Source organism: Camelus dromedarius, chromosome 8, assembly GCF_036321535.1.
Source record: "Camelus dromedarius isolate mCamDro1 chromosome 8, mCamDro1.pat, whole genome shotgun sequence".
Taxonomy (NCBI): Eukaryota; Metazoa; Chordata; class Mammalia; order Artiodactyla; family Camelidae; genus Camelus; species Camelus dromedarius.
The window spans coordinates 50,472,247-50,484,656 of NC_087443.1; the positions used below are offsets into that span (position 1 = coordinate 50,472,247).

A 12,410-nucleotide genomic window follows, 5' to 3' on the forward strand; every position below is an offset into this window, starting at 1 on the left:
GTTAACTTTCATATTGAATTCAAGAAAGATTATTTTTTTCTTTGTCCTTTACATTTAATTTCAGTGTGGTTTATTAGTATATTTGTAAAAGAAAAGGAGAGAAAGAAGCCAAGTTTTGGTTAATACAAATATTTATATTTATTTATGTCTGCTTTGGTCTAAAAAGTTTTTAACATTGCTGGTCAAAAGATTAAGGATACTTCGTTTTTTAAGTCCAGGAGTCTTGATCTATCCTGTTGTCTCATTTTTTGTTGATTGCTTAATTTTATGATTATCTTTTTTTATTCTTTCTGTAGGGAGTTTAACAAACTCTTTGAATGTCTCAGAGTTTGAAGAATCCATGAAAGATTGTGAACAAGCCAGCTTGAATATGGATAATAATATAAAATTTTCTGTGTGGGTTTCTTTCTTTGAGATTTACAATGAATGTATTTATGATTTGTTTGTTCCTGTATCATCTAAGTTCCAAAAGAGAAAGATGCTGCGCCTTTCCCAAGATGTAAAGGGCTATTCTTTTATAAAAGGTATACTAATGAGTATTTTTTACTTTATTGCTCTGAAGTTCTTTTCTAGGCTTTGTTACAGGAAAGCAAAGTAGAAATTGAATATTTTTATACTAATTATTAACATCAAGATAATGAGAATAGTTTGTGCTTTGGAAGTACGTTTTGGTATGTTAATTAAACCTGAATATATAGGGTTCTAGTTTAGTACTATGTTTGCTGAGTATTGTTGATTGGATTTTAGAGAATGGGAAAAGCCATGTGTGTTGATATTCAAATTATTTTGCTGCTTTGTAATAATATTCAAATTTTAGAGCTATGTAAATGTTTCTGTCCCACAGCAGTGTTTTTCCAACCTTTAAAAACTACTACCCCACTGTAGGGAATACATATTAATAACATCATGATCCTGTACCTGGGGGGTGTGTGTGTGTGTGTACACATACATATATATATATATGCATATATACAATTGAAAAGTTTAATTAATTATATTTACCCTTACTACAAGGAATGTACTTTGGTGTTTTCTATATTCTACTTCATTTTTACAAAATGCTGGGTATGACTCAATAAATTTAATTTCATGACTCATTAATGAATTGCAATCTGTAATGTCTCATAGCTAGATAATTTTTTAGATGTAATCTATACTGTATTTTGTCTTTATTTCCTGAATGTTTAATTCTAAGGAATCTTACCTATTTTTAACTTTCCCTTTGACAGACTCTGTTTAAGAACATTTACTTTGTATGTTAGTACAACTTAAATACTGGAAAATCATTATAATATCTTCATCTTCTGTACTTCTTTTCTGGTAGAATATGGAATAGCTAGCTGAGTTGACTATACCTAGGGTATGTTATTAAAAGAAAGATTTCATTATATGTCATTGGGAAAAGAGATAACAAATCTTCAAAGACATTGCATTGTACAACAAATGCCATGTTTTTATAAATTGATATGTGCCCTCTTTATTTTTTGAAGACCTACAGTGGATTCAAGTATCTGAATACAAAGAAGCATATAGACTTTTAAAACTAGGAATAAAGCACCAGAGTGTTGCCTTCACAAAACTGAACAATGCTTCTAGTAGAAGGTAAGGAGTAAACCCTACAGTATAAACCTGAGGCACCCAGGGTGTTCTGTGCTAATTTAAATACAACTAATTTAAAATTAAAGTGGGCAGTAGGTTCTCTGATATGTTAAATGAATCTATAGTCATAATAACATTCTGTAAACTGAAGAGAACTGAACACGTAAGATTATCAAGACTATTTCTTGTTACAACAAAAGATTTACTAGTTTGCACTCAGTCTGATGTATTTTTACTCTTTCCATGTGTGAATATCTAAGCTCAATATTTTCAGCTGCCTGTAATAGTGGACTTTTCTCTGTGTTTCGCCTCCTTACCTCATGAACACAGACATTATACATATACTGAGTTATGCTACAATCTCAAGGGGTTAAGGAAGGATGTTTTTGATGGAAGGGATTAGGGGATGAGAGACAAGTTTAAGCAGTGAGGTACTTAAAACAGGTTTTCTCTTAAGGGGGAAAGAGCCCTGTCCCCCATGTATAGCATGAGAATAATACATGATCCAGATAAGCCTATATTTAGGTCAAATGTATGCTTTGCTTTAGGTATATCTTCAAAGTCGATTAGCTGTACATATTACCATTTAACTAATAATATCATCTTTGCAAGCAAATTGAGACTTTATTATAAGTGATTCCATTAATGTAAGTTGGAATGTTAAGAGGAGTAAGTTTGAAGGATTGGGGGCTAAGTGAAAGATAATTGCTTTTAGGCAGTTGGGTATGTAGGTGACAGTGGAGCGCTGGATTGAAATATCTGGCAGCTGGTTGGAGAATGCAGTGCAAGAGCTATGGCTAGTATTAGGATATAAATAGATGTCGATTTAGATGCTTGCCTGTCCTATTTAGAATGCAGAAATTTAAAGTGAATGATAGTATTTGAACTTTGTGTATTTCTTTTAGTCACAGCATATTCACCATTAGAATATTACAGATTGAAGATTCTGAAATGCCTCGTGTAATGCGAGTCAGTGAGTAAGTTGAGCATTCATTAAATTGTAATTATTTTGAATTGTTTTGTTTTGAGGAACTTTTAAAGTTCTTTTTTTGTTTGTTCAGATTGTCTTTATGTGATCTTGCTGGTTCAGAACGAAGCATGAAGACACAGAATGAAGGTGAAAGGTTAAGAGAGACTGGAAACATCAACACTTCTTTATTGACTCTAGGAAAGTGTATAAATGTTTTGAAGAACAGCGAGAAGTCAAAGTAAGAGTTGCTGAATGTGTTACTAACAAATTAAGTATTAAAATATTTACACTTTCAGCTTTGCTAGTTTTAGAAAAGCTCTCTTCTTTTTAACTTGCTTCTTATGTAATGACTATGGATTGTGATTAAAATGTTTAGGCATTTTGGATTTTAAAGAATGATAGGAACAGTGTCAGTTGGTGCCATTGGTTCATCAGGTAAACACAGTATTTTCCATAGCACGTCTATATCTACAGACACCTTAGATAATAAGCTTTTAATGATGCTGGTTCAGCATCTAAAACCACGTGATTCTTCCTAGTGCATTGTGTTCTTTTAGATGTGATAGATTTCTGCATTAATTAGCACTTTAGGCTGAGTAAATTATAAATCAGCCTTTACTATTTCTAGTTAAGGTGTATATGTTATATAATTGCTCTACGCTAGAGAGTACAACCCAGTTCAATGTGATTTTCTTTGCATTTTGCCTAGTAGATTATTGTAGTTATTAGTAGTAGTATTATTACTGGTGGTAGTATTTAAAGAAAACAAGATAAATAAACAAAAATGACTGTTACAGGTAGAACTAATCACTGACCTAGAATTTAAGTCAATGATATCCAGATTATTTTTGTAAAATTTATCAGCACCCTGAATTCATGAGATTTGTTTTAACTTACAATTTTTTGAAAAAATTTTCCACAGGTTTCAGCAGCATGTGCCTTTCCGGGAAAGTAAACTGACTCACTATTTTCAAAGTTTTTTTAATGGTAAAGGAAAAATATGTATGATTGTCAACATCAGCCAGTGTTTCTTTGCCTATGATGAGACACTCAATGTGTTGAAGTTCTCAGCCATTGCGCAAAAAGTAAATATACTTAAATTTCTGCAGAATTTATTAAGCTTCTTATGAGAATACTTAGACGATTTTTTCTTAAGAGTAGATAATCCATTTTGCACTTACAGCTGTAAAGCTAGAAAATAATTGACAATCAAAAAATGTAATATTTGATCAAGTAGGAGGATATGGGGAAAGATTGAAAATTACCACTGCTTAAGATTAAAATGATCTCAGTAATAAATAAAATTACCCATTACAAATTGTGAGTATTCTTGCAATGAATTGTCTGCTCTGCCATCCGTCTGGTTCATTTAGTGACTAGTCAGGAAGATCCTTGCTAAGAATAATACTAGGAACTTAACCCGGGAAAGTAAATTTACCTGTAGTATTAATGTATAATTAGCTTTTTTCTTATCAAATATTTATTTAAGGATGCCAATTCCTTGTATGTTTGTTTGCATAAGTTTTTTTCTTTTTTTAATTCTCAAGTTGTCATTCAATGAATTAAAATAAATTTATAAATTTTTTTTTGTGGACAGTTCTTGCCTTTTCTGTTTTAAAAGTTACGTTGAATATTTTAACAGGTTTGTGTTCCTGATACTTTAAATTCCTCTCAAGAGAAATCATTTGGATCTGTCAAATCTTCTCAAGATGTATCACTAGATGTTAATAATTCAGATAATAAAATAGTAAATGAAAAAAGATCCACAATTTCATGGGAAAGTAGTCTAGAAGATGTGGTGGAAGATGAAGATTTGGTTGAGGATCTAGAAAAAGCTGAAGAAAACCAAAATGTAGAAACTGAATTTACCGATGAAGATCTAGATAAAACATTAGAGGAAGATAAGGCTTTAATTAGCCACGAGGAGAAGAGGGTATGTATGTATTAAGAACTCAAACTTCCAAACTTGGTTTTTTTTCCTGAAGTTAGGGTTAATAATTCTTAGGGCTCCCGTTCCCATTTTTTTCAATAAGACTAAGTTTATCTTTCATCTTCATGTTTGGAAAATTTTCAAACCTGCAGAAAGAGAATACAATGAATACCCATTTGCACTTCACCTGGATTAGTCAGTTTTTAACATCTTACCATGTTTACTTTAATTCTCTTTCTGTGAATGTGTGAATGCACATGTTTTTTGCCTGTGTCATTTGAAAACAAGATGCAGACATAATGACACCTCACAACTAACTACTTCAATGTGTGTTTCCCAGAAATACAGTTTCCTCATAATCAAAAGACCATTTTCATACCTAAGCTATATCACATTGATACAATAACTTAATGTTACATTGTCCATACTGAGATTTCTCCAGTAGTCCCAGTATTTCCTTTAAAGCCACTTTGTTTTTGATCTACAACTAGAGTTAATACATTGCTTTTGATTGTCATATTTCTCTGGTTGTCTCTAATCTAGCAGAAATATTTTTGAAAAATTGTGATTAGTTATCTTGTAGAATACTCCTGGTCTGGATTTGTCTTATTAGTTCCTAATGATTCAGGTTCAACACTTTAAGCAAGCCTATTACATAGGTGAAGTTGTGAATTTCCCATTGCACCACATCAAGAGGTACATGATGTCTGATTTCCTCATTTTTGGTGATGCTCAGTTTTGCTCACTTGGTTAAGTTGTTGTTAGATCTCTCTTCATTGTGAAAGCCTATATGATCTGTGGGAAGATGCTCTGAGACCATGTGAATATCTTGTTTCCCTGTATCCTTTCATCCAATGGTTTTAGCATACTGCACCAAAATTCTCCTTTGTAGTCTTAAGTACAAGTATGTAAAATGTCTGCCCAGCACCAATTATTCTGTTTATTCAAAAGCAGAAATTTCTTGGTCGTCTTATATTAATGGTAAACAAAGTTTGATGGCAGTTCTTTTAACCTCTGTCTAAGTACAGTTCACACATCAATTTAAGTGGTATTAATCCTGAAATGTGGATATGTCCACATTACCAGTTCCCCTCATTAACTGGACGTAACTACATATGTACACATGAAGCCTTCTTACCAGTGTCCTAGGACCACCAAATATCCTGTACTCATGAATATGCTTCAGTGGCGTTGACACATCTGACATCATAGAACTCTTAGACTGTAGAAGTCTAAGTAGCTGGATGATGTTTTGAGTTAAATACTCTCACTTTAATAGTTTATTTCAGTGTCCTTGAAAGCCATCATTATGCCTTTGTTGTTTGGAAATGAAGATGAAAGCTTTAGATGCCGCTAGTCCCAGTTTATCTCGTCACTATGTGATTTGACCTTATTTACCTTGGATCTCTAGAATGTATTTCCCTCAATGACAAAATGAGCTGTTAATAGTCCTATTTTAGTTTGTATTGATCTTCTCAAAACTGAAGTTTATGTGTAATGTCAATTAAACTTAAAACGTTAGTAGAATTTGTGAATTTATAAGGGAAAAATAATGCTGTAGTTTATAAAGGATTACATAGTATAAATGCATATCTTACAACTGACTAGATAAAATTCCATCAGAGTCAGGATATCTATAGAAATATTTTCAAATATAAAATTCAGAAAGTGAAAGATCTGTAGCTTTGAGAGAGTTAATGTATTGTTGAGAAACTTTTATCAAAAACCTTAAAAAAGAATATCAGAATGTTTTTTGAATCCTGTAATTTATTTTATTACATATCTACACTGGCTATAATGTCAAGATTAATTGCTTTATTGCTTACATGATTAATTATGTATGTGTTTTCAGAGACTGTTGTTGCTAGAGTTGTTGCTCACATTTGGATAGTTATAAAAGCCTAATAAGATAAGTTTATGTAACATTTCTCTTTGCCATTTTGGAAAGTGTTTGGGGGTTCTTAGTAGCTACACTGTATAAAACTTAAGCTTTATATTTTGGCAGACTAATTTTAAACTCAACCTTAAGCGTTTACCACAGACCTGCTCCTTAACTTTCCGCACCTGTGAAATGTGGATGCCACTACCAAGTTCATTAAAGATTATATGGATTAAATGAAATAAAATGTGAACTCCCCAAAGTAGTTCCTGGTAGATAATAGATGCTCAAATTTTCTTTTTCCATCTATCTTTGTGTAGCTAGATAGTGAGGCATTTATTTGAGTTACTTTATGTTTCTAAAATGTGGAGAGGTGTACTTGATTTTTCACATTAGTGAATTTCTGTAAATACATAATTTTCAGTAAAAATATCTCTATATTAAAATGATACATAATTGATTAAATGAAAAGTTTATTTTTGAACACTTTGTCTTTCTCTTCGGATATATTTGTTCCTTAGTTAGAATTTTAATATTTATGTTTTAGAAACTGTTGGATTTAATAGAAGACTTGAAAATAAAACTGATAAGTGAAAGAAAAGAAAAGTTAACATTGGAATTTAAAATTCGTGAAGAAGTTACACAGGAGTTTACTCAATATTTGGCTCAACGGGAAGCTGACTTTAAGTAAGTTTTTTTGTTCTTGTCCTGGTAATTGAGAATTTTAGTTACTTGTTTAAATTTTGGGGGAGCTTTTTATTAGGTGACTTCTGAATTCTGACCTTTATACAGGCTTGAAAATAGCGGTTACTAATCTCTATGGTAATTGTGAATTACACGTGAATAATTATTTAAATTGACTTTTAATTTATAATGTACTTAATCTTAGAAATTTAAAATAAAAATGCAAAGTAGTGCTTTTTCTGTTTCCTAATGGGACTAATTTCTGTATGAAGGGAAACTCTACTTCAGGAACGAGAGATACTAGAAGAAAATGCTGAATGTCGTTTGGCTATCTTCAAAGATTTGGTTGATAAATGTGATACTCGAGAAGAACTGAAGAATGAAGATCGTGTCATGAAAGTTGAAACTGAAGTATGTTAAATGAAATATTAAATCCATGGTGTTTTGGTACTAGGATTTAGTATACTACATCAATGATATACTTTAATATGTTATGTATATATTAATATACTTTTGAATTTAAAAAAAACTTATTATTATAGCATTGTTATAATTGAACATGCTTTGTTAGGAATGTAAGCACAAATAGTTTAAATATAGCTTATGAATTTGGAAATATATATATATATATATATATATATATATATATATATATATATACATATATATATCTGTTACATTTATATCTCAGTTTGGTGTTGCTTGAGTCATTGTGTTGATAGTAGGTAGATCACTTTTTGTTGGATTATGGGATACCCCTCTCAGATCTGTCTTAAACTTAAAGAATTTAAATAGATAAGAGATCTAAGGGGTCATTTAGTTCTGTTCTGATTAAAACAAAAACATTTATTTATAGAAAAGATGACTCTTGCTTGGCTGACTGACCATTCCCTACTGTTGAGGAGACATTCTTTTCTGCTGCTTCTGTTGAAGCTGAAATTGATCACATCTTTTTGGAATGGCTGTTTTTGTTTTGTTTTGGATTTTAATTACTCAGTTCAGGGGTCTGGGATGGTGATGTCCAGGCTCTTGCTATCCAACCATCGTTGTGTGTCCCTGACATAGTTTGGGATTTGGTCTGAATTGTGAAAATGGAGATTTGTTTCCTCAGCTATCCCAACAAAGCCTTTGAAGACTCATTGTAATGAATATAACTGAAAGTATATTTGTACTAGGTAATCATAATTGTTCTATAATGACCTATCACAGTTTATGACCTTGTTTTTATGGAAAAATATGTCTCATGTTCCATTAGACAGAAAAATACATAACAGAGCACACCTTTTTTTTATAATTAGAGATATTTTATATAGTAAAAAAACTTCAAGTTGTGAATTTTTTTGCTATTTGTTTTTAAAACTGTCTAAATCAGATGGTACCACACTGAAATAGTGAAGGCCACTGTTAACATTAGGTATGTGGTTTTTGCTATTTTTAGGAAGGACATAATTATGTAGGAATTGAAGATATTATTGATTCTCTTCAAGATGATGTCACTGATATTAAGAAACAGGCTGAAATTGCTCACTTATATATTGCATCTCTTGCTGACCCCCAGGAAGCTATTGCTTGTTTAGAAATAAAGCTTAATCAAGTTAAAGCTGAATTAGCTAAAACCAAAGAAGAATTAATCAAAACCCAAGAAGAGTTAAAAAAGAGAGAAAATGGTAAGTGGATGTATTTTACTCCTATTTAGATGTTGTAAATGCATAAAAAGACAGTTGGTAAGTATGAGATTTATGCAGCTTATTTACCATAGTGACCAGACAATGACCTAAGTAACATATTTAATACTTTACCATTTGTATGAGTTTATAGTAATGTACTAATAAAAGTATTTTTTCACTTTTCTTTACTGTTAGACCAATATTATTAGCAAATGGACTTCTCAAAAAAACCGAAAAACCAAGTATAGCTTTATCAGAAAATTAAGAAATCTCATATAAAATTGTAAAGTTGTAAATTTTTTTCTTTCATATTCTTTCTGAACTCTTACAGTGTGGTTGATTCTGCTCTGGACTTGTAAGTTTGGGATGGAGTTACTCCTGTGGAGTAGTCTTAAGTTTGTTAGATAGTGCCTCATTCTAGCTCTGAAGTCACTATATATAAATATGGGATTGTTTGTTGTTATTATATATATAGGATTATTTGTCACTTCTGGGTTTCAAGTGTTAGGTAAAATACTCTGCCCTTTTCTGTGTGAAACAAGATGGGTAGAAAATCCTAATTATGAAGTGGAACAGAGAGGTACTAGATACTTCTCTTCTGACATTATACCAGAAATTTTTTATCATTGAGGATATGTCATTCATTTTTACCCTGAGTTTTGAAAGTGGCTTTTTCAGAAACAGCTATTCTCTGGTGGTAGAATTTGTAGCTGAGGGCTTGTGTGCTTCTAGTGCTGTTAAAAGTCTTTTTCTTGAGTATAGCAATAAAGTGTCTACTATAGCAGCTTGTGTTTCATAATTATTCAGTGATACATTATTTTAGGTGCTTAGGTATTTATTTTTAATACTCTTTTTCAGAATCAGAAATTAATTTAAATTCATTGGTTCAAGAGCTTGAGAAATCTAATAAGGTAATACTTTTAAGCTTTATTTTGTCTTGATAAGGAACTTAATAAAGTTAAATAAGTGGCATGAATTATGACTAGGTGCATCTATTTTAAAAATAATTAAAGAAAAAGTAGTAAGTGAATGTGGTTTTAAAAATTGAGACGTGTAAGTGCCTTCACCTTATACCATCTTTCTAAAGATGGCCACTGGAAAGTTTCTTTAGTCTTTCCAGAAGAGATTTATGTGTGTGTATGTATATAGAACAAACATACACACACCTTTGAAAAAGTTTATACAAATGGGATTGTAGTTCTGTGTCTTGCTTTCTTCCCTTAGAAGATGTCTTGAAGATAATTCTATGGCAGCACATACAGACTTATGTCATTTTACTAGGTGCATTGTGTCAATTATATATATTTAAATGGTGTTTATTTTGTCTGAAGTTACTGTTTAAAAATACAGTATATGGCCTGAGCAGTGTGCTTCGGAATTGTGAAACTCTCTAGCACTTTGTACCTTCAGGTCAGATAATGACTCCAGATTGTTGTAGGTGGATTTGACATTGATAGATCTAAATATGAAATTGCAGGTATATGCAGAGGTAAAGGGAATTTAAAGCTCTAAACTTAATATTTTTCCTGACCTTTTCTGGCATAGGTCTTCTTAGTTTAAATCTATCCTTCTGAAGAGCTGAGTATTTTAAAATAAGATTAGGTATAAGTAATTCAAGATCTTGGTATCTAATATGCATACTTGTAAGGGTAACCAAAATAATGTGCTTATTTAGCATAAGACATTATAGCTACTGTTTAGACAATTCCTGATCATTTCCTTTTCCTTTATTTTTTTAATTATAAAAATAGCTACTAGTTGTAAAAATTCAATTGAATTAAACTATGTAAAATAGTCCGCCATAATGTTTCTCCTATGTCAAAAACAAAACAAAACTAGGTTGGTTGGTAGCTCTTTGAGACTTTTATGTATATTCATTTTTGTAGAACACTTACTATGAACTCTTTTAATTTCTTTACATATATTTACTTATTTAAATCCCAGAACAACCTTATGATGTAGATACTGTTATTTTTTATTTTTACAGAGACATTAAATAAGTTGCCTAGGGTCATACAACTAGAAGGTAGAGAAGCTAGAATTCAAACTCAGATCATCTGACGCCTGATTCCTCTTATCCAATATGATATGTTGCTTCTGTTTCCTTTTGTATATAAACATGTTGTGTTTTAAATGAAAGTAAGATCAAGTTATGCATAATATATTGCTATTGGTATTCTTGCTTAATCTTAAAATGTGAAAGAATTCTAAACTGCATCATATTTGCACTCTAGTTATCCCAAAATGCATTTACTAAACTTTGCTTTTTTTAATCCCTTCCCAAAGAAAATAGTTGTGCAGAATCAAAGAATTCAAGAGTTGATGGATAAAATTGATCAAAAAGAGGATACTATCAACAAATTTCAGAACCTGAAACTTCATATGGAAAACACATTTAAAGACAGTGTAAGAATTTAACTTTATTTGCCTGTGTTATAAATTACATAAGAAAACCTATGTTTGGCTTGGTTTAAAATAATTTAAAATAGCTTATACAGCTAAGACTGATTACTAAAAGTGCTGAGCTGCTTATACTGGCATTGAATTCAATTTACTATTCTGCAAATCTGAATTTTTGAGAACTTAGCAGAGGGCAGTTTGACCTTCTTGTACGTAATATCCCACAAACTAAGCTGGCAGTTCTTTGCACATAAGAGGGACAAGACTGTGTAGCCCTTAGAAGTGTAAGCCTCAGCAAATTGATTGGGGAATTATGGGGTGAAAAGAACTTAGATGTGCTTCAATATCTGCAGATCATGAGGTCTCTATCTCCATGTAGCTCTGTATCTCTATATATCTGTCTATATGTGTATCTATATAGAACTAGAAGTGAAATTCAGTGGAATTTTTTTCTTTAGAAACTTATTTGTATTATATGCAATTTTGCTAATGTTCATATGCTTAATAGCAAGGGTTTTTTAAAAATTATGTTGCTTACTATGTTATATAAAGCCTTTAAGGATTTTAAAAATAGCCTTTCATCTATAGAAATTCAGGTGATTTCATATTCAAATAGTTCAGTATGGGATGATGAGCCTGTCTTTTCAGCCTTTTTTAAAACAATGGTTTTTGGGGGTTTTTTTATGTTTGTTTTTTATTGCAGGCTCCTTCAGATTATTTTTTGATGTAAAAATGGTAAAATATATGTTAATAACATAATAGGTTGAGTAAACTAATAGCTAAAATTCTCTGCTTTTGTATGTCTTTTCTCTGACCAAAAAGGGTATACAATAGTTGTCCTTTCTCTGTTGTTTCACTTTCTGTGGGTTGACCGTGGTCCAAAAGTATTAAATGGAAAATGCCAGAAATAAACAATTCATAAATTTCAAATTATGCACTGTCCTGAGTCGCATGATGAAATCTCATGCCATACTGCCGGGGACGTAAATCATCCCTTTGTCCAACATATTCCGCCCGTTAATCACTTAGTAGGTGTCTTGGTTATCAGACCAGCTGTTGTGGTATCACAGTGCTTATGTTCAAGTAACCCTTATTTTACTAATGGCACTAAAGGACAAGAGTAGTGATGCTGACAATTTGGATATGCCAAAGAGAAGCCATAAAGTGCTTCATTTAAAAGTAAAGGTGAGAGTTCTCGACTTAATAAGGAAAGAAAAAAATTGTATGCTGAGGTTGCTAAGATCTATGTAAGAATGAATCTATTTATGAAATTGGGAAGAA

General features: G+C 31.4%; 1 protein-coding gene across 3 annotated transcripts in view; it reads left to right on the forward strand.

Annotated features, from left to right (window-relative positions):
* KIF20B (kinesin family member 20B) overlaps window positions 1-12,410 on the forward strand; it is a 67,604-nt gene that overhangs the window by 14,864 nt on the left and 40,330 nt on the right. For 2 of the 3 annotated variants that reach the window (XM_064488203.1, XM_010996290.3), the window contains exons 8-18: window positions 297-524; window positions 1,491-1,602; window positions 2,505-2,576; window positions 2,661-2,807; window positions 3,492-3,654; window positions 4,212-4,502; window positions 6,926-7,065; window positions 7,335-7,473; window positions 8,501-8,729; window positions 9,588-9,640; window positions 11,016-11,135. In XM_064488203.1, the coding sequence (XP_064344273.1) occupies window positions 297-524; window positions 1,491-1,602; window positions 2,505-2,576; window positions 2,661-2,807; window positions 3,492-3,654; window positions 4,212-4,502; window positions 6,926-7,065; window positions 7,335-7,473; window positions 8,501-8,729; window positions 9,588-9,640; window positions 11,016-11,135 (1,694 nt within the window). The remainder of the gene's footprint in view (window positions 1-296; window positions 525-1,490; window positions 1,603-2,504; window positions 2,577-2,660; window positions 2,808-3,491; window positions 3,655-4,211; window positions 4,503-6,925; window positions 7,066-7,334; window positions 7,474-8,500; window positions 8,730-9,587; window positions 9,641-11,015; window positions 11,136-12,410) is intronic. The other variant, XM_031461373.2, reaches the window with a different exon arrangement.